This window comes from Phasianus colchicus, chromosome 23 (genome assembly GCF_987193195.1).
Source record: "Phasianus colchicus chromosome 23, bPhaCol1.hap1.1, whole genome shotgun sequence".
In the NCBI taxonomy this organism is placed as follows: domain Eukaryota; kingdom Metazoa; phylum Chordata; class Aves; order Galliformes; family Phasianidae; genus Phasianus; species Phasianus colchicus.
Genome location: NC_143458.1, coordinates 2,958,978 through 2,979,569, shown reverse-complemented (window position 1 = coordinate 2,979,569; position 20,592 = coordinate 2,958,978). Strand labels below are relative to the sequence as shown.

The 20,592-nt window shown below is 59.0% G+C and overlaps 2 protein-coding genes across 3 annotated transcripts; one reads left to right on the top strand and one right to left on the bottom strand.

Moving 5' to 3' along the window:
• Positions 1–1,498: 1,498 nt before the first annotated feature.
• On the bottom strand, positions 1,499–4,778 carry RNF26 (ring finger protein 26). The gene has a single exon (XM_031599834.2). It carries the CDS (start codon positions 4,689–4,691, stop codon positions 3,282–3,284), a length of 1,410 nt encoding a protein of 469 aa, XP_031455694.1. The 5' UTR covers positions 4,692–4,778; the 3' UTR covers positions 1,499–3,281.
• A 6,014-nt stretch (positions 4,779–10,792) lies between these two features.
• On the top strand, positions 10,793–19,814 carry MCAM (melanoma cell adhesion molecule). Of its 2 annotated transcripts, XM_031599835.2 has the most exons (15): positions 10,793–10,938; positions 14,242–14,369; positions 14,441–14,660; positions 14,739–14,809; positions 14,893–14,980; positions 15,067–15,246; positions 15,329–15,456; positions 15,540–15,702; positions 15,791–15,912; positions 16,020–16,158; positions 16,235–16,356; positions 16,443–16,578; positions 17,261–17,402; positions 17,741–17,858; positions 18,502–19,814. In XM_031599835.2, the coding sequence occupies exons 1-15, from the start codon at positions 10,845–10,847 to the stop codon at positions 18,529–18,531; spliced, it is 1,881 nt and encodes a 626-aa protein (XP_031455695.1). In that variant the 5' UTR covers positions 10,793–10,844; the 3' UTR covers positions 18,532–19,814. The 2 variants fall into 2 exon arrangements, with proteins under 2 accessions (XP_031455695.1, XP_031455696.1); XM_031599836.2 differs by lacking the exon at positions 17,741–17,858.
• The last annotated feature ends 778 nt before the right edge of the window (positions 19,815–20,592 follow it).

Below are 20,592 nucleotides of genomic sequence, written 5' to 3'. Positions count from 1 at the left end.
GCACAGCCCAGCTGAGCACAGCCCCCTGCAGCATTCTCTGAGCCACTAATGAGGGAGCAAAGCTGGTGCCTGGGAGCAGCCCAAAGGCCCCCCATGGTTCTGCTGCTGATCATCACCTGCTCCCTCCTCATCGGCCAGGGGCTGTGAGCTGCTCTGCAGTGTGTGTCTGTCATGCCAGCTCCTTGTTGTCACACAGGCAGTGGCAACTCATTAGGGCTGGGATGTTGCAGCTGGGCAGACAAAGGGATGCCAGGGATTTTCCCAAGGCCTGGGGCAGATTTCAGTTCCAGCAAGCTGTCAGCATCCCCCCATCTCAGTGCTTTTAAGTGGGGGTAACTCAGCAGCATCACACTGCTCCCATCCTAGTAGAAGGGAACGCACCCAGGACCTCAGACCTTATGCCCATGACTGGTTTGTGAGCATCACTGCAGCCCCACATCAGCTGCATGGTGTTGGAGAAATATCAGGACACTGCGGGCTGCCATCAGCCAGGGGATGGTTGCATTTTCCTCTTGTAATTGCTTGCTGCATGTGAGCCAAGTGCGTGCAGGACAGCTCCCAAGGGAAGGCTGTGTCCTTTACATCCTGTTCTCACTTGACCACAGTGGGATGAGGTGGCTGCATGCATCTCTGCTTGAATGTCTGCTGCACAGGGCATCTCCCTGCCAACTCCCATCCCCCAGCACACCTCAGCTTTCTGAAGGCTGTGCCTCAGTTTCTCCTGGTGCAGCCAGTCCCCTGCAGGGCTTGGCAGCTCCATGCTGGCGCTGTGTCTGGCTGAGCTGCACTCCTGCAGCCTGCCTGCAATCCCCCTGTGTGACTTTCAGCCAGGACATGAGAGTTTCCTTGTTAAAATTAGTTTGTTTGCTGGCATAGCCCTGCCAAGGCAGGTGAGTTCAGGGCAGGGTGAGCCAAACCTCCTGAGGTCTCTGCCCATCGGGGTCTTGAAATGTATTTTCCAAACAGTTTGCAAGGATTCTGGAGAAGCTGAGGGTGCTTAAAAGCACACAGTAGTCTGCCAAGAGCTCAGATCAGGGCCAGGGAATAACTGTGCAGCAAATCTGCTCACCAGCTCAGCCTGTCCTAGCTTTTTTGTGAGGCAAAGTTGCCCCTGTGCTGTCTCCATCCCTGAGGATACTGGGCTTGCCAACACCCTCTGTCACAAGCAGCAGGATGGGGAAGCACCAAGGACACATGAGAGCTGGGATTATGCATCCTCATGCTTTGTTCTGCCAGCCTGGAAAGTCTCAGCCCTTCTGCTCTGGACTGCTCCAGCTCTGGAGAAGCCAAGCACAGATTGCATTGGTCTAGCAGAGAAAAGTCACATGCTTCTTTCCAGGAGCAGCTCAAGACCCTCTGCAAAGCAGACTGCTCTGTCTTTTCCTCACTGAGCAGCCCATAGTGACACCAGCCCTGGAATCCAATTCTGTGTCAGTGATGGAGTCCAGGGGTAAGCAGAGAGGAGGTCCCAAGGGATGCCCACCCCAAGAATGAGACAGCAGGTGGCTTCTGGTAGAGGAAACTTTAATTTGCTTGTTTGTAGTGCAAAGAGTTAAACTTAAGGCAAAGCTTTCTCTCTTTTTTTTATAAACAGGCAAAAAACAAATGGGCTCCTAAAACAGTGACTGCTATAATAATAATTAAAAAAAAAAAGATTTGTAGGGAGAAATTGCAGTCTGGAGAAGGTGTCCTTCCTCCCCAAGATTGGAAAACGTTGCACCCCAAGATCGCTAGCTGGCCCCAACCAGGGGTGAGTCCATCTGAGCTGCAGGAGAAGTGGCTTGGAGGTGAGGATGAAGAGACTCCAGCACACAGCAGTCCCTGCAGAGCTGCTCTCACACACCATCACACCTCGACACAGCACAAGTTTGCAGGGCAGAGTTGTCTCCCAGCATGGCCTCGCCTCTCTGCTGCCTCTGTTTTGGCTTAAATTACTAATCAATTATTTGTTAGCAGGAGAATGGAGAAAGCCACGCCAGCCGCCCCCAGGCTCTTGGCTTGCAGTCGAGGAGTCAAGGCTCCTTCCAATCTGGCTCCAGCCAAAATTGGCTTTGATGCATGGCTGACCCCAGACAAGCAGCTGAAAAAGGGAAAGCTTTTTAGCGCGTGGCTCTCTTGCAGCCCAGCAGTTTCTTGGAATAGTGCTGGGATGAGGCACTTCAGCCCTCCCTGGCTAGGAACGGATGGCCTCCTCAGACTTCGTGGGACACTTACATTAAACAAACTGTATTTCACATCGCAGACAAAAAAAAAAGTGTAACCCTGCCCTAAACAAACATAGCTGTGGTCCTGGTACTGCTCCGTGCACAAGTCTGCAGGTCCATTACACTTGTGCCTGGAGCTGGAATGTCTCAGTGGGCTTCAAGGAGGATTGGGGTGTCCCCTTGACTCCCAAAGAGCCACCCCTTCCTGCCAGCCCTGCCTGGGAAGTGGCAAATGCTCTCCAGCCTTAGGGAGCCTGAGGGCTGCTCAGGTTTCCCAGGCAACAGGTAACAAACTCCCTTCAAGCCCCTCCATGCAAGTAACGCAGTATGTGCTTGCTGGTCTTGCATAGGTGTGGAAGCAGCAGCAGCACTGAGCTCTGCAGTCAGCTGTCCTGCAGGGAGATCATGCTCATCGTGGCTCCTACAGGCAAGGGAAAATTCAGACTCCAAAGCCATAATGGCTGGGATGTTAAGGAGCCTCAGAAACCCTGCTGTCCTCCAGCTGAGAGCTGTGCTCAGCCCTTTGGTAGAAAAGCCTAAAAAGCTCAAGTGTGCTTTGCTAGAGCCTGCAAAAGGGCTATGCGAATCCCTTCCCTGGGAGCTGCCCCACTTAAATGGAAGGAGGAAAAAAGAGTGCAAATGCAGTCCACCTGGTAGATTTTTGGCCAAGCCTTGGTAGAAAAACACTCCTTTGCCTTGCACCAGTTCCAGTAATTTCCAAGATGGCACAGCTTTTATCCTTTCATCAGCTTTGGCTAGGAGGAACCAGAGCATCCCTCTGTGCTTTGTTTCAAATCACAGGCTCAAGGCAACAAGCCTTGAAACAGAAGTTGTCAAATACAACAACAACAAAAACAACCAACCTTTCAGCCTGCTGCTTCTACTGTGCCTGCTAGCAGGATCTACAGCCTAGTTGTGCACTGAACATGGCTCAAAGACACCTCTGACAGCCTCTTGGTCCTTAGTTCTTTGGAAATAACTCAGGGCAGCCTTGGGAAGAGCCATCCTGTGTTCCAGCATGAGGCAGAGGTGTCTTCAATCACCTGGAAAGACAACCCAAACCACCCACCCCACAGTTCACAGGTACACGTTGAGCGTCTGGAGGATCATCTGGCGGCACAGCGGGCAGTTGCGTTGGTAGATAGCCTGCTGCAGGAGGACTTCTGTGCACTCCTGGCACAGGCACAGGTGCCTGCAGGGCAGAAGCAGCACTGTCTTGGTTTGATCTTGACAGATGACGCATTTCTTACGTTCCTCTTGTTCTTTCAGAAGCATCCAGGGGTCGTCATCTGGAGCGCCTTCTCCATCCCCAGCTGCTGCGTTCAGCTGCTCTCTCCTTGGAGCTTTCCCCCAGGAGGTGCTCGGCTCATCCCTGGATGCCTGGAGACGCTGCCCAGACACAGTGCTTCGACTCGTCCCTGGATGTGCCTGCGGGACCTGCTCTGCACGTGGCTGCTCCTCCTGCTGAGCTGCAGCGTGGTCGTCCCCTGCCAGCATCAGCCTGCCCAGGGCCTGGGCTGCCCCTCGCCGCTCGCTCTCCTGGTTCATCGTTCTGCCCCCTCGGCTCCAGTTGGTCACCTGCAAGCTCCAGTCCACCAACCTGCGCCAGGTCTGTGAGGTCATGGCCATGCCCAGCATCAGCACGGCCATCTGGTAAAGCCTCCACACCTCTTGCTGCAGGCGGGGATATGCAGGCAGCGTGTGAAAGTAGCCCAGCACATGGCCCAGAAGTGTGAGGAGCAGCCCGGGGTTGAAGATGACAGCGCTGACGACAATGATGGCAAGGAGCAAAGCCAGCCCATACACGTTGACAAAGAAGATGCCAATGAGCAGCTCGGCGGTGGAGACCAGCAGCTCGAAGGCCAGCTGGCAGGGCGACCAGAGCAGGATGGAGACAGCAATGGCACTGCTGGAGACGTGTGCCAGGAAGGCGGCCAGCAGGTCGGCAACGCGCAGCACCGGGCTGACCACCGAATCCCAGAGGGCCAGCAGCAGGGTGAAGAAGTTCTGCGTGCCCAGCAGGCACAAATTAACCATGCTGTTGACCAGGTAGGCCAGCAGACTCACCCCGATGGCCAGCCCCTCGCCCGCCTCCCTCAGCAAGGCCTGCCCCGAGCCCAGCAGGCTGCAGAGCCCGCGCTGCAGCAGCTCCCTGCCCCGCAGCCCCAGGTGGGTCAGCAGGTGGCCCAGCACCTTCAGGCCCTCCAGGGCGGAGCAGCAGCCCCTCAGCAGGCCGCCCAGCCCCTGCACGGCCCCCAACGCCAGCCCGCAGGCCGCCTCGGCCAGGCCGCACAGCCCGCCCAGCAGCCCGTTCCAGCAGGCCCACATCCCGGCTGTGGCAGCACCGGGGAGGCTGGCGGCGGTGGTGAGGAGCCAGAGCAGCGCGGTCACCAGCGAGGACACCAGGAAGAAGTTGAGATCGAGCAGGAGGAGCAGCAGGTCCAGCGCCAGGCGCAGGCCGCGCAGCAGCAGCAGCACCAGCTCCATGGCGGGGCCGGGCCCGGCCGCAGCCCTCAGCCGAGGCCCAAGCGGGGCCCCCCCGCTATGGGCGCCGCCATCTTGTCGTGGGCGGGAACGCGGCGCAGGCCAATCGGAGGAGGGGGACGCGGCGAGTCTCGCTTCCCATTGGGCAGTTCGGAGGACGCCGCGGGGGGGAGGCGCCTCCGATTGGTTGTTTGCGCTAGGTTGGATTTAAAGGGCCAGCAGCGCCGACTTAACCCCTGCGAGCGGTCCCCAGCCGGGGCAGGCTGCGGGGTCACGCGTGTGATGAGTCGTGCCGGCCTCAGCGCTGGTTGCCAGCAGGTTTCCGGTTGTGACGCTCCAGCACAGGGTCAGCCAGGGCAGTGCTGCTTACACCACATCAAGCAGTTTCCTGCACAGGTCTCAGAATAATTCCAAGGCCAGGACCAGCCCAAGGTTTGGCCAGGGAGTAGCTCTCACAGCAGGTCCTGCTTCCTGCTGAGAGGTTCCTGACAGCTTTCAGGCTGGGCATCCCCAGGAGACAGCCTGGCCCCACTGCCTGGACGGTGACGCCAGGCAGAGGAACACCCAGCATCGTACCCAAGGCTTTTTAAGGAAGGGGAGAGCAAGTGGAACAGATGACCCATGAGAAAGACATCCAAGGCCCTGGGCAGTGCCTGGACACGGGGGGAGCCCCTGAGAGTAGGGTGCCTGGGTGCCCCTCCTGCAGCCCCCTTCCACTGCACAGCAAAGCCATGTGTCTGTCTGTCAGTCTGTCTGTCCTGCTGGCTGCTTTCAGGTCCGTTCCCTCCCTGCTTGGCTGGTTTCAGGGTTTTGGCTGTGTGTTCCCCCGTGGTAGGGTGTGTGCCGGTGCCCACGTGACAGAGCCAAGATGCTTTGAGCATTTATGGTAATGTTTGGATTTCTTATTGCTTTACCAGGAGGCAGGAAAAAAAATAAAAGGGGGTGGAGGGGGGCAGAACAGAAGAGCCGGGCGTGCTGTGCTCCATTCATTCCTCACTCCATGCTATGGGGAGGGGCCCTGCGAGCCCCATGCACCTGCGTCCCCTTCCCTGCTGCCGGGAGGCACAGACAAGGGCCAAGAGTTGCAAAGCTTCTCCTTCCTTGCTCCTTTCTCCTGCAAGGATGTGCAAAGACCTGGAGGAAGAAGCACCTTGAGAGGGGCTGCAAACACCCGAGGAAGGTCACTGAAACCTGTGCAGGATGGGGTGCTTGGCAGCCTGCCCCCCCCCCCCCCCCCCCCTTTGGCAGGCTCCCCCCCAGCTGTCCTCACACTTGCTGGAGGTGTGGGCATGATGCCACCGCCCTGCCAGCTGTGCATGGCAGCTGCCTGGAGCAGGGCAGACTCCTGCTGCTCAGACCTCATTCCTCTCATTGAATCAGGGCTGTGCTGTACCTTTAGGGTATAAGAATTGGAGTGTGGGTGCATCATGCCCGGGGCTGTGCTGGCACCCAGCCCTGCTGTGTGGCTGCATCACTGCCTTCCCAGCTCTGAGCTCACCGCAGCGTGTCGGGAAGCAGCAGCAGTCAGCCTGGGCTATTCCAGAGCTAAAAGCAAAGAGATGAAGCATCCCAGTGCTGGAGGAGCTCTGCTTGTCCTGGCTCTGGGGGGGGTGCGTAACACTGTGGGGCCCAGCGTGCGGCTGTGGGGGTGGAAGAGGAATGGGAAAAACAGGGAGACAAAGGGTTGGCAGCCTAGCCTGCAGCTGCACAGGGGGGAAATGATGCTGAGGAGGGGGGGAATGGCGCCAGGGGCCACCACGGCTCCCACCTACGCTGCTTTGCAGTAGGACACAGCTTCCCCAGCCCCAGCATCTCCTCCCAGTGCTGCCTGGGGGCAGGAAGGGTGGTGCTGGGGTGTGGGTCCTGCTGGCATCGTGCCCCTGCTCCCAGCCCTGGCTGGGTCCATGGAACTGTCCCTAGGGTGCTGACCCCATACAGGAGCAGGCTGGCTAGCACTGCACGGTGACACCAGCACACAGCCCAGCTGTGGCTGCTCTCAAGGTGCCCGGCTAAATGCCCCAGCACAGCCCCATGCTCCAGATCAGGCTCAAACAATGGCTCATTTCAGCACATCCGCTCCAAGAAGGTCTCCATCCCCATCTCCAGTTAGGCTCTGCTCCAAAGCGGTGTGCCTCACTCTTCCTCCAGCCTCCACCTCTGGGTAGAAAGGAGCCCTGTCCCCCAACATCCCTACTGCAGGCACCACCATCCATGGGCTGTGGCGATGGGGAGCCTGAGAGCTGTAGGAAAAGGAGCTGGGATCTCTCTGTCCTGTTGGAGCCCAGCCAGGCAGCCCTGGGAAAAGCAAGTCCTCAACCATGGGAAAGTCCTGTGAGGAGAAATCCCTGCCTGGCCCCACAGCTCCCATGGGTGTGAGTGGCCTCGCATGTCCCCAGCATGGTAGGTGCAGGCAGGGGGGTGGCATATAGACAGAGCCCTGCTCGCTGCCCTTGCCCTCTTTTGAGCAGCCCCAAACCCTGCACAGCATTACCCCTGCCCTCCCCCCCCAAAAAATCTGGTGATGTTGTGATTGACTTTTCCTTCCTACTCAGTGACACGAGCTGGGGAAGCCCAGTGACGTGGAGAGCTGAGACCTCGGGTGCCCATTCCTCTGGGAGCTGCAGTGTTAGCAGGGGGCAAGGATGGAGCGTGGCCGGCCCCCTGCCCATCCCTGCACCGTGGGACCCCCCGCCATCCAGCCCCATAATCCACCCCATTGTGCAGGCGGGTGCCCGGCCCCAGCCCATCTGGCGCCAAGACAATGGGGCCTTTTTCCATCCGGCAATAGCCGGGGGGAGATGAACTCAGCATCTTCCGAAGGAAAAAGCCTGTTTATAAATAGCTGTCCCTGCTCTGCAGGCTTCCCCCAGCCCCAAAGCTTTCCCTTCACAAGTGTGGTGCACTCAGGGCTGAGAGAGGATCCTTGGGCACAAACGTGATGGTTGTCCCAGTTTGGCTGTGCACGTGCAAATGAGAGGGCAGTACGTGGCCATCTGCACACCATGCAGGGCTGCACCTGCTCTGGGCTGCATGGAGCCCGCATCCATGATATGGGATGAGCATCCAGCCCTGGGTGCAGGGCTCCTTCCCTATGCCTTGGTGGTGGCCCCCAGCCGGGTAGGGTTTCCCCTTCATTCCCCAGCTGTCCTTGTCTGTCTGTGCTGTGTGTTCTCAGAGCAGGTTTGCATGCCCCAAACCTTTCCCCACCGTCACCGGGGCAAGTGTGGGGCTGGGTGTCCCCTTTGCCATTTCAACTCCTTTTTTGGGGCTTTGCCACTACTCGGCATCTGCAAAGCTGCCTTCCATCCCCAGGTGCACAAATCCAGATGTCATCTTCCTTCCTCCCTCCGCCTGCTCCCAGCCCCTCCTAAACAAAGCCCCGTAGCCATGGTCGGTAATCCCTGTAGAAGGGAGAGCAGAGGCTGCAAGCCCAGCCGAGCAAAGGAGGGAGGAAGGGAGCTTTCTGCTGAGCCATGGGACGTCACATAGGGCTCTGGTGGTGGTGCAGGTTGTCTGTGTGCTCCCGGCACAGCTGATGTTCGTCCCTCACCCTCCACTCAGGATTACATCCTCACAATTCAGCCCAGGCTGCGATCGATCTGTGCATCCCATGAGCCCTACAGCTGGAATGCAGCCCCAGGGGTTTCTCCCCGGACGGATGGAGGCAGTGAGCTTCCTATTGCTGAGTGCTGGCCTCACTCCCAGCCTTTCCCTGAGGATGGGCCCCTTCCACCCCAACGGTGTTGTGTGAAGCAGCGCAGGCCTAGGCGGATACAGCAGCCGGCTTCCATCCTCCTTTCATCCACTCCGTGCCAGCAGCACTGCATCACCCAGCACCCATCATCAGCCTTCATCACCCATCATCATCAGGGCGAACGCTCAGCCCCATGCATGGCCCTTCCTGCAGCTACTGCTCCCCGCCGGCAGCACAGAGCCAGGTGCAGGAGGAGCAAATGCAATTACAACCCGCCTGCAGCTGGGGATGCTCAGACAGCACCGTGAGACAGCCCTGCTGTGGGCACGCACCTCGAGCAGAGCAGGGATCCATGCCACTGACCTCCCCACTCTGCCTGTGTGTGCGGGACAGCGGCCCCAAGCACGGCGCACGCTGTTTGTTTGCATAGCAGCGAGCGGGGGCCGAAGCCAAATCCATTAAGCAAGCAAATAAATAAGAAGGCGTGAGATAAAGCAGCTGAAGGCAGCCCGCCTGCTGTGCTCCCTGCTGAGCCTGCACCCACTGGGTGCCAGGTGATTTCATGCATAACCCGGCTCCCAAACCTATTTTCCCCAGAACCATGAGGTTGGTTGGGAAACAACAAAAAACATAGGAAAAAGTTGTCTTCAAAGCAAAGCGCCCCGAAAAGCAGAAGGCACATAGAAGCTGCTGTCGGCTGGCACCCACAGCCAGGCTGTTTTCTCATGGGAGTGGCATTGTCCTTTCCCAAGGGCTGGGAATTTTCGTTTTGCTTTATTTTTAACGGGGAATAAAAGCTCGCAGTGGAACAGAATGCACAGCAGCGTGGCAGCCAGGCTCTCCCACTTGTTTGTTTGCAGCATTGGGTTCTTTCTCTGCCCTCACCGGGTGGCATTGGTAGGGTTCATTCATGCTGCTTTGTACAAAACAAGCAGAGCACGGGGCTGTGGTGCAGCATTTGGGGAGAGGAAAGCATCCAGGGACCCTCAACCCTGGGCAGCCTGTGGCTATGTGAGCATCTCCACCATGCGCCCATAGGGGAGCGAGTGAGGCTCTGCTCCATGCACTTGTTCCTGGAGGGCTGCACCAGTCCAGGAGCCTTATCATTGCCCAGCACTGCCATTTTAAGCAACTAATCTCGACGGGAAAGAATTTAATCATTTCCGATGAATCATCGAGTCCATTTGGCTAGGGAAGGATTTTTGGGGGCTGGCTGCTCCGGCACGGAGCCAAAGGCAGGAGGGGGCATGGAGAGGGCAGATGCAGGGCACTGCTGCGGCTGGGGGGTGAGAATGGGGATGCTGGGGGGACTGATGGCATGGAGAGAGGCTGAGGGGAGCCTGGGTGGGGTGGGCAGAGGTGTGCAGTCCCCAGGGCCTGTGCTGCAGGAGCAAAGAGCAGAAGTGCAGAGCTGGAGGAGGGCATTCTGTCTGCAGCAGGATACGGGTCAGAGAGCTTTGGGTGCAGGTGGGGAGAGGGTGGGAGGCAGAGGGGGCTTCAAGGGAGCTGTGGTGCTTTGTCCCCGAGATCTGATGGAGAATGGGGACAGTGAGGCATGCAGCAGTGTGGGGGACAGGAGCTTGGGGGGGGGAGGAGGGGTTGCTCTGCTCTCTGGGCTTGCACTGGGAATGGGTCTCAGTGGGGTTGTGTTGGGGACGGGTGATTTCCCCAGGATAATAGCAGCCTTGTCCGCCCCACCGCCCCCGGGCCGGCCCCCAGCCAGCCCTCTGCCCCGGCCGTGCAAACCGCGGCTCTTCCACAGCCGCCCCATTCAGCAGCTGCGCGGGGGTTGGGGGGCAGCAGTGCGCCGTGGGGCCCCTCGGTGGGGCTCTGCTATAGGAACGGGCATCTGCTATAGAGCGAGCATCCCTGCTCGGTACGGCATCCCTGGTACGGAGAACACGGTCTGGGGGCAAAGCCACAAAGATACGGGTCTGTATGGGGTGTGTATGGGGGTGTCCCCTCCGCCCCACAGCCCAAGCAACGACAAAAGGCGTTTTGTTGTCCCACTGTTCCTGAGCCACTCTCCGAGGCTTCAAGGTGAGCCAACCGCTTTAGGGGTTGCTTTATGGGGCTGCTCCGCTCGACGGGGATTGTGCCCCTATCTGCTATTCCCGAAGAACGGCACCCCAACCCCCAACCCCCGAGGGGTTCCCACCTCCAGCGCCTGCCTGTCTGCTCCCGACAACCTGAGCAAGCCTGGGCAGGGCGGGCGGGGCGGCAGGAATGAGCCGCAGTGGGACCCGGCGCCGGAACCGAACCGAACCGGGGTGGTGATGGTGGGAGGGGAGAAGTGGGGAGAGCGGCTCGGCACCGCGCGACCGCTGGGGGGGGATAAGGGGCTGCGGGCGGGGGGCAGCAGCACCGCGCCTTCCTCCTCCCCGCCTCCTCCTCCTCCTTCTCCTCCTGACGTCAGCCCGCGGGTCCCGTTCAGTCGCTGGCGGGCGGCGGCGGCAGCGGGCATGGCTGGGGGGCGGCGGGCGGCCCCGCGCTGCGGTTGGGGTTGGGGGGGCGGCTGGAGCTGCTGCCCCCTCCTGTGCCTCCTGCTGTGCTGCGGTGAGTGGGGCAGGAGTCGGTGGGTGGGTTGGGGAGGGGGTCTGGGAGCACCTGAGGCGGTGCGGGGCTGTTTGCGGGGTGTGGCACCGGGAGCACCTGGGTGGGGGGGCAGGGGGGAGCGGGGAGCGTCTGTTTTTTTGGGGAGGGGTGGGATGCAGCCCGACTGGATTGGGACGAGGGGTGCTGTGCTGTTGGGATGCGGTCGGTTTGTGGGGTGTCTGCGGGATGGGAGAGCGCGGGGTGTGGCTGCTCTTGGGGTGCTTTTGGGGTGGGACGCGGCGCGCAGTCGCTTTTGGGGCGCAGCTGCTTTTGCAGCGGGGCACGGAGTGCATCTGTTTTGGGGTGCAGCGTGGAATGCGTCTGCTTTCGGGTGCAGACTGCTTTTGGGGCGTGCTACGGGGTGCAGTCCCCTGTGAGATGGGAGACCGCAGGGTGCAGCCGCTTTAGTGCTGGGAAATGGTGCTCTGCTTTCAGGGTGTGACTCTCGGGGTGCGAGGCATAGGTGTCCCCCCATGAATAGGGAGCCCCTTCCCCACCAACTTTCCTCCCTGTGCCAGGGATGCGGCCAGACGCTGCTCCTGCAGTTGCGGTGCGTGGGGCTGGGTTCTGTGCTGCAACCCTTCCCCAAATGGAGCTGAAGAGCCCCGTGGGCCGTTCCCCACTCCCGGGCTGAATGCAGACGGCCGGGGGAGCTGACGCCCTTCGGGCACCGCCTGGCCAGAGTCCAGGAATGCTAAAACCGTGGTGCGGGGGAGTGGGGTGGGAGCAGCCCCCGCCCCGTCCCCCCCCCTCCGTCCCCGCCCTGCACGTCCCAAGGCTCCGCTTCAGGAGTGGATCTGTGTGCAGAGCTGGGAGTTGCCCCGTGCTGTCCCTGGGGCCGCTTTGCAGCTCCCTAAATCAGCACAGGGCAAGGGATGCTCTCTGTATCCCCGGTGGCTTCGGGCAGGTGGCTGGTGGTAGCCCCAGTCCTGTGGCTGTTCTCCATGGGGCAGAGGTGAGGGCAGGGTGCCCGCACGTGTGTCCAGTGTGCGGCAGGGTGCATCGGTCAAGCTGTTAGGAAGCATCCACCCCTTTCCTTCTAAGGAGTTTTTCCCCGAGCGCCGTGTTTCTCTTGGCTTTTTACACTTTCTTTTTTTATCTTCTTTCCAGTCCGTTTTCTCTTGGTTTATGGGCTGTGCTTCCTACCCCAAGCTGTGCCTTCCCCATAACGGGGGTCCCCGCTCTTCACCCCTGCCAGCCTGCAGCACAGCATGGGGTAACCCTGTCCTGACCGAGGCCTGGGTGCTGTGGGAGAGCTGAGAGCTGAGCTCCCACCCCCGGCCCGTGCTGGGATCCCCTTCCTCTCAGCACACGTGCTGAGCAGAGCACCCATTGGTTGGCATCACAGCGGTGTTGGCGAGCAGAGCTTCGGCGAAGGGCTTGATGCTTCCCAGAAGCACGAGGGGTTGCGGCCAAAGCCTTTCCCAGACAGGCTGGGTGCTTGCTGTGCACCCCCAAGTGGGGGTATAGGCAGTGGGGCTGTTGGCATCGCGTTGTTGGAGACGGTTGGGTTTGGAGAAGGTGTGAGATTGGCCATTCCTGTTGCACGCAGCTGGGGGAGTTTGCTGGGATGGCAGCAGAGCATTGCCTCCATCACCATCTCTGGCACAGCACGGAGCTGGCAGCAGCTTCTCCCCCCCCGAGAGGGAAGCAGAACCCCACTGCAGCCCCCCACCATGCCCCCACCATGCCTTTCTGCTCCGTGCGCTGCCCGCACACCTCGGCTCCACAGAAAGCTGCTGGAGGGACCGTGCTGCTCCCCACCCCCTTCCTCTGCTCTAAAAGCAAATCTTTGTTCTTGCGGAGCGCTGGCTGCCGGCCGGCTGTCCGCCAGCCAGATGGAAAGGCACGGGGGCTCTCCTCCCTTCCCAGCTCGCTTGCTGCAGGCGGCCCCTCCGCATCTCGAGGTCTCCCGTTGGAGCTGTGCCAGGCACACAGGGCTCACTGTTATGGGCTGGCGCTCAGCTCTTGCAGCCTGTGAGTGGCTAATAGTTTTCCAGCCCTGACCCGGTGCCCGCTGCTGGGTTGAGGTGGTGTCCTTGTGAACCCATCTAGCAGTGCCTGCCATGTCACCAGGTGCTCCCTGCAGCCCGGTGCCTGGCTGAGCCCTTCACCCTGGGTATCCAGCCTGTCCTGGAGCAGGCGGGGAGCAGGGAGACGTGGGGAGGGGGCTGCAGTCTCCCTCTTTGCCTCTTCAAGGGCAGCGAATGGACAGGAGGGGTGCCTGCTGCCAACCCAGGATGCCAGCCATTCCCCAGCTCTGAGTTCATGGTTTCGGCTGCTTGGCGGCCAGGACGGGGGCTGTCATGCTGAGCTGGTGAGCTCTGAGAGCTGCAGCTTTCCTGCCTCTGCCTGGGGCTGGGGAGCAGAGCCTGGCATGCCTGGGTCTGTGGGTGCCCAGCTGTGCCAGGTTGGGGCCAGGTGCCTCCGGTTGTGCATTCAGTCCGGTTTCCTGACCCCAATGCACACTTTATCTCTGGGGCTTTCACCTGTTTTTCCAACTCCTCCTTTCCTGCATGCTGTTTTGCTTGTCCCTCTGCTTAGTGCCAGCTGTGCTGCCCCTATGGAAGGGGTGAGGACAGGAGCGGGCTGCTGCAGTGCCCTGGCTGTGCTGGTGGTGTGAGCCAGCACCTTGGCTGTGGCAGAAAGGGCTCCTGGCTGCATTCTGGGACCGTGCCACCACATGCCCACTTCACACAGAGAGCATTCTATGGGCACGGTGTTACCCTTTGAAGCTGCAGCCCGTGTGAGGCTGTGTGGCTGTCACCAAGCAATGCTATCAGGTGGCTGTTGACACAGCTGCCTTCCTGCAGCCCTCTTATCTCCTGTTCTCAGACGTGGGCTGGGTAGGGGGTGCTGCACTGCTGGACCCATTCCTGGGCTCCCCATTGCCATCCCAGCTTGGGGGACTGCATGGGGCATGCACACCTCATTGCTTTACTGGTGTGCCAGCCATGCTGTGACGCAGCTCTGCTCTGCCCTGTGCTGTGCCCAGCTGGGGCTGCTCAGCCCACAGCCCCAGTGCAGGGCAGCTCTGCTTCAGGCCCTGGATCAATAGCCATTACCTTGGAGCATGGCCAGGTGCTCCATTAGTGCTGCAGGCCCCCATGCTGCAGGCAGGGATATAACAAGGAGCTCACCTTGGGTGTGTTGGAGGGAGGGTGCTCAGGCTGCTGGCTCTGTGGGTGGAGATCTGCAGTCCTGGGGTAAGCCCTGGCCTCTCTGTGCTGGGGATGTGGTGTGAGGGTGCTGTTCCTCCCCCAGGTGCGGCTGGCAAGCTGGAGGTCTACATGCCAGCAGTGCTGGAAGTGGAGATTGGGAGCACAGCTAGGCTGGAATGCAGCTTCTCCATCCCTGGAAACGTCTCCTTCACCTCCATCGAGTGGTTCTATGTGAGTGCTGTGGGGTTGGGTGGCCACAACACGGGGCTGTGCCCAGGGCTTTACATCAGGCTCGTCCCCAGGTCAACCACGGTCACTCCAATCGGGTGAGGCTGTGCGTCCTCACCGCCAGTGGGGCACGGATAGATGAGACAGAGTACAGCGAGAGGCTGTCGGTGGGGGAGGACAAGGCCCTGTCCATCAGCAAGGTGACAAGGCAAGACAACGCCAGGACCTTCATCTGTCGGGTTGGGGCGGACAGCCAAGGCGTGGGGGAGAACCACACCGAGCTCAGCACCTACAGTGAGTGATGGGGCAGCCATGGTGTGGGGATGGGGATCCTGTCCTGTTCCTCCTAATGCGTGGAGTGGCTTCTTCCAGAGATCCCTGCGCCCCCTGAGATCACACCCAACTCTGCCGGCATCCCTGCGCAGAGCAATGACATGTCAGAGGTGAGGAGAGGTCCCCAGTTCCCCATCCCCACAGGGGCACCCCCTGGGCTGTGCCATGCCCATGGTGCTCCCTGCTGCTGCAGATTGCTCAGTGCACGAGCGAGAACAGCTTCCCGTCCCCCAACATCACCTGGTACAAGAACGGGGAGCCGCTGCTGCAGGAGGAGGACAGTGAGTTGGGGTGGGGATGGGGTTGGAGAGGGACGGGACACCCCTCCCTGCTTGCGGGCTGGGAACAGCGGCTGCATCTCCTGCAGAGACAAAGATCCTGACCACGTTGGTCCGCCAGTCGAATGGGCTGTACACGGTGGTCAGCACACTCTTCAGCAAGGTGACACGGGAGGACCGCAACTCCCTCTTCCACTGCACTGTGCACTACTGGCTGCAGGGACAGATGCGCACGAAGGACTCTCCGCGGGTGAACGTCACCGTGTTCTGTGAGTGTGGGGCTGGGGGCTGTTTCCAGTGCTGTGGGGAGGGGGGACCAACACCCATCCCGTCTTCTTCCTCCTCCCGCAGACCCCACAGAGCATGTGGAGCTGCGCCTGGTGAGCAAATCGGGGGTGGTGAAGGAAGGGGATGATGTGAAGTTGGTCTGTGATGCTGATGGGAATCCGGCACCTGTCTTCAGCTTCTACAAGAGAGAGGTGAGGGGGGGTTCTGGCCCCACTCCTTCAACATCTGTCCCAGGATGGAGGGGCTGAGGGCTGTGCTGTCCCCGTTCCCGCAGCTGGAGGACAACTGGCAGGATGTGACCTCGCTGGCGGACACCAACAGTGGGGTGCTGATGCTGCACGATGTCAACAAGAACAGCAGCGGTGTGTACAGGTGCCAGACGCTGGACTTGGATGATATGACACAGCACGAAGGGGATCTGGAGCTGATGGTGAACTGTAAGGCTGGGGGACAGGACACTGTGCATCTTGTGGGTGGTAGCCCCTCCCTCTGCTCATGCTGCCCTGCTCCGCATCCCTCTCCTAGACATCGAAGGGGTCCAGGTGAAGATGGAGCCGTCCTCACCCCTTCATGAAGGGGACAGCGTGAGGCTGAGCTGCAGTGCCCACAGCCCTGTAATCCTGGACTACCAATGGAGGGACGCGAGGGTGAGCAATGCTCGGGTACTGCCATGCTGGGGTGCCCCATGGGGCCCATTCCTGCCGTGGAACATGGGAGGTGCTGAGCCCCAGCCTTGCGTTTCCCTCTCCAACAGGGCAGGAAGGTGGCAGAAGGCAACCAGCTCCTCTTGAGCAACCTCACCTTCGAGACCTCCAGCAACTTCAGCTGCAGAGTGCAGGCACGCAGCGTGCCGGGGCTGGAGCAGAGCAAGCAGGTGGCCGTGGCTGTGCAGGGTAAGGATGAGCACAGGGTGAGCTCCTTGCTGCTTCTATCAACCCCACAGCAGACACTCACTGTGTCTCCCCGCAGGGAAGCCGCGCATCGTGGCCATCAGCTCCCCGCTGTACGTGCGGCAGGACGAAGTGATCAACCTGACCTGCAAGGCCATCGCCTTCCCCCGGCCCTCCGTCCAGTGGAGCATCAACGGGACGGTGAGGGCTGGGAGGGGCTGTGGGCGGCTCTCAGGATGAGGGCTGCGTGTGAGTGCTGAGCTCTGTGCTTTCCCACATCCCTGCAGACCCACGAGTACGTAGATAACCAGCACATCGCCAGCAACCTGACGGTGCGTGTGAACCACGACCTGCTGCGGGCAGGAGCCATGTGCCGGGTGTCCAACGCGCTGGGGGTCAGCGAGAAGCACATCCAGCTGCTGGGTGAGCCCCACCTGCCCCCATTTCTCCTCTGCCTGCTCTGTGCCACTAAGAGTCATGCTGCTGTCTTGCCTGGGGAGGGAGCCTCCTGCATCTGCTGCTCCTCTCCCTGTTCAGATAGGGAATGAGGCTCTGTCTCCACCTGCAGGGGTGGAAAAGCTGCTGCTTGGTCTCATCCTACTGCCCAGCAAGGCCAGCAAGCTTCCTGCAGGGCAATGGAGCAAAGGGATGGCTGGGGAGGCTTGCAGGAAACACTGTGAGCCATTGTCCTGCAGCATGCTTGGGAGCTGGGAGCAGAATGCAAAGTGTGGCTGTGTGGGTACTGCTCTGTCAGAACACATTCGGGTTGGATATGTTGGATATTAGGAAAGATTTCTTCTCAGGAAGAGCAGTCAGGTGCTGATACAGGCTGCCCAGGGAGGTGGTGGTGTCACCATCCCCAGAGCTTATCAGGATCTGTGGAGGTGTGGCACTTGGAGATGTGGTTGGGGATGGGTTGGGGTTGGATTTGGTGATGTTAGAGGTCTTTTCCAACCTCCATGCTGCTATGATTTCTGTGCTGACATCTGCGTCCTACAGACAGCAGGGAGTCCTGTGATGCTATGCTGGGGATGGAGCTCCTTTTCTTACCCCTGGGAGCACAGGAGGTTTGATGCACGTTCACCTACTCTCCTCTTGCCTCTAGATCAAAAGACCTCAGAGAGCAAAGGCATCATCATCGTGGCCATCATCGTCTGCATCCTCGTGGTGGCCGTGCTGGGCTCCATCATTTACTTCCTTCACAAGAAAGGCAAGATCTCATGTGGCCGCAGCGGCAAACAGGACATGTAAGCACCGCCGCCCTCGGGGCAGAGCCGCTTTGCCATCACCACCCATCTGCTTCCCATCCCATCCCACCTCACCCTGCCCGGCATGGCAGTCTGGGCCGCTTCCAGCTTCCCGCGATGAGGAAGGAGCAGAGCTTTAGGGCAGCCAAAGGACCCATCCCCAGGGAGGGGCCGTACAGCCCAGGGCTTCCCCCCTGCTGGAGCTTTGTCCCCAGCTGTCCCTTGTCCCACGGCGTCCCCCGAGGCGGAGCCCGGGGGCTCGGTTGGCCTCTCTCCCCCCAGCCACGTGCCCTTGGCTATGGCAAAGATGTCTCAAAATTGTCACCTCCCTCCCTTAGCACAAAGCCAGAGGCACGTAAAGACAAGAATGTAGTTGAAGTTAAGTCAGATAAACTTTCCGAAGAGGCGGGGCTCCTGCAGGGTGCCAACGGCGAGAAGAGGTCGGCTGCTGACCAGGTAGGACCGAGCATCGTGTGCTGGGGCCAGGGTTGTGCTGCAGCTGGGCAGCAGCCAGAGGTGCTCCAGGTAATGCTTTACTCCTCTCACAGCCCTTCCCACCCTGCATGGGCCTCCATCATCCATCAGCAGCGCTCGAGGAGGGGCTGGGAGGGAGGGGAGGAGATGGATGTGCTGCTGCGAGGATATGCAGGGCAGCTCTGCCAGCTCTGCTGTGTGCCAGCCCTGGCACCTCGGGGAACAGCTGCCTGGCTGTGTTCCGTGCTGGCTTCTCCTGGGGCTGCCCCAGGGGCGCTGGGGGAAGCGGCTGCACGATCAGCCCTGGCAGAACTCAGCCCAGTGCAGGCTGAGATGGCAATCCCAGGGCTGAGAGCCCCCCGGGGGCTGTGCAGGAGTTGTTCCCAGTGCCTGTGCCAGGCAGTCACCGTGCCAGGGCTGGGCTCTGTGCACTCATCTCATGAGATGCAGCACTGAGCAGGCTGCCTTAGAATGGTTCCAGCCCCACTCCTGCTGCCAGCACAGCTCACTGCTCGCTGCCCCATGCCCTGCGATGGTGCACGCTCCTGTTCTTACCCCCACCTGTTCTGTTTTGTTAACTTAACTGCTTTCCTCTCCCCCCTTTTCTCTTTTCGTTGGCCTGAAGAGCGAGAAATACATCGATCTGAGAAAATAAAGAGAGGGCGATCTCCGAAGTGCTTTCTTCCTTCGATCCTTTCCTGCTCTTGGATGGCCTTATCCCACCCTGCCCCACACCTGGGGGGCACAGCCAGAGGCAGCGACCCCCCCTGACAGCTCACAGCGGGCTGGCGGGTTGTCGGCTCAGCAGCAGCCTTTGCTTACTGCTACAGAGAAGCCAACAGCAATACTCACACCCCACTCGGCTACCTACCTGATGGAAGGGTTGGAGGCTTTTCTTGTTTCTTTTTCTCGATTTTTTTTTTGTTTTGTTTGTTTGTTTTTAATGGAAATCTGTACGTGTGTGAGGAGGTTTGGATGAGTTTTACCCCAAAACTTGGCTCGGAAAAGCTGATGGGACTTTGCCAGCAGGATGCCCCAGGCAGCATACAGGCACGGGGGTGTGCAGCTGGAAGGGGAAGGGCTCTGTTAGGGGGATGGGGAAGAGCTGTGTGAGCCCTTGATGCAGGGCAGGGCTTTGCTCTCAGACAGGTGCCTGAGCTCTGAGCCTCCCAGGTTTCGGGCTTTGCTGAGCAGGGGAGGGAGGTGGGATTGCTGCAGGGAGGATGTGCGGCTGCTGGCGGCACTGGGCTGTGTCTGGGTGTGAACAGAAGGAATGCGAGGTCAGCGCCAGGCAGCGACGGCTCAGGGTTGGATTTTTTTTCCTTTCTTTTTTTCTTCATTTCGTCATTTTTCCTTCTTTTTTTTCCTTTCCTCCCCCCTCTCCCTCTTTTCCTTTCCTCCCCCCTCTCCCTCTTTTCCTTTCCTCCCCCCTCTCCCTCTTTTCCTTTCCTCCCCCCTCTCCCTCTCTTCTTTTCCTCCCATTTCTTTTCTTTTTTTTTTTCTCCTTTCCCTTTTCCTCCTTTTCCCTCTTCCTCCCTTTCTTCTTTAGCTCTTGCCCTTCTTTCTTATTCTTTGCCTAACATATATCAGCCCCAGGGAAAAACTCCTTCATTACTTTCTCCCCCCTGATCCCACAGGAAGGATCAGGACAAGCAGAGACCCCCCCCCCCCCAGCCCTTCCTCTTCCCCTCCTTGCCCTTCCCAACCCAGCTCTCCTCTGCCCCCCCTGCGCTGCAGCAGGACCTCAGGTCACCAGGAGGAGGGACAGATTTTCCCCCCCCCACCTCCGAAGCTGTAATCGTGAGCTGCAAGTGTTGTCCAAACAGACGCTTTGGTTTATATATATTTTTGTTGGATGGTGTGTACATTTCCAGAAGTTTTTGTCTGATATTTGCAAGGTTTTTTTTATATATGTGAAAATAAAGTACCGAGTTCAAAGCTTGGTGGTGGTTTTGTTCCTGGGGGTGGTGATGCTCTGCTTCTTTGCATGGGGTTCCCAGTGCTGGGAATGGTCAACTGCTGGGATTCCAACAGCTGCTGGATCCGTTCCCACTCTTGGATCCTTGGGATGCCATTAATAATTCTTATTAATGGGTTTTAACACATTTTAAGAGGTAATTGTACTACTGATACTAAAATAGGTCAAGTAGCTTATGGGAACAGTGACAGTTTGTAACAGGGAATGACAACAACACTAGTATGGATATGAACAAATACGTTAAATTTCTCATAGATTGAGATAAAATACTACCAGTTCTATTAGAAACCAGCAAATCGTAACATCCACTCAACTTGATTGGCTTCACAAGAGCCCACTGGAACCATGAGCATCTCATTGGGCCTAAGTTACACAGTGGGAACCAACCCCTGTGTCTGTTAGACCAAAATTAACCCAGGGGGACAGTTCAAGCCACTTATTTCATGTCCAGTTGACCCTCTGCGTCCTTGCTTGACCTCATTTGACCTCTGTGACCTCATTTGACCTTTCTGACCACTTATTTTCTGTGATTGGACCTCACTTGACCTCTGCGTCCTCATTTGACCTTTCTGACCACTTATTATCTGTGGTTTGACCTCTCTTGACCTGTGACCTCACCTGACCTTTGTGTCCTCGTTTGACCTCCATTAACCTCATTTGACCTTTAGGACCACTTATTTTCTGTGATTTGACCTTTCTTGACCTCATGTGACCTCATCTGACTTCTGTGACCTCATT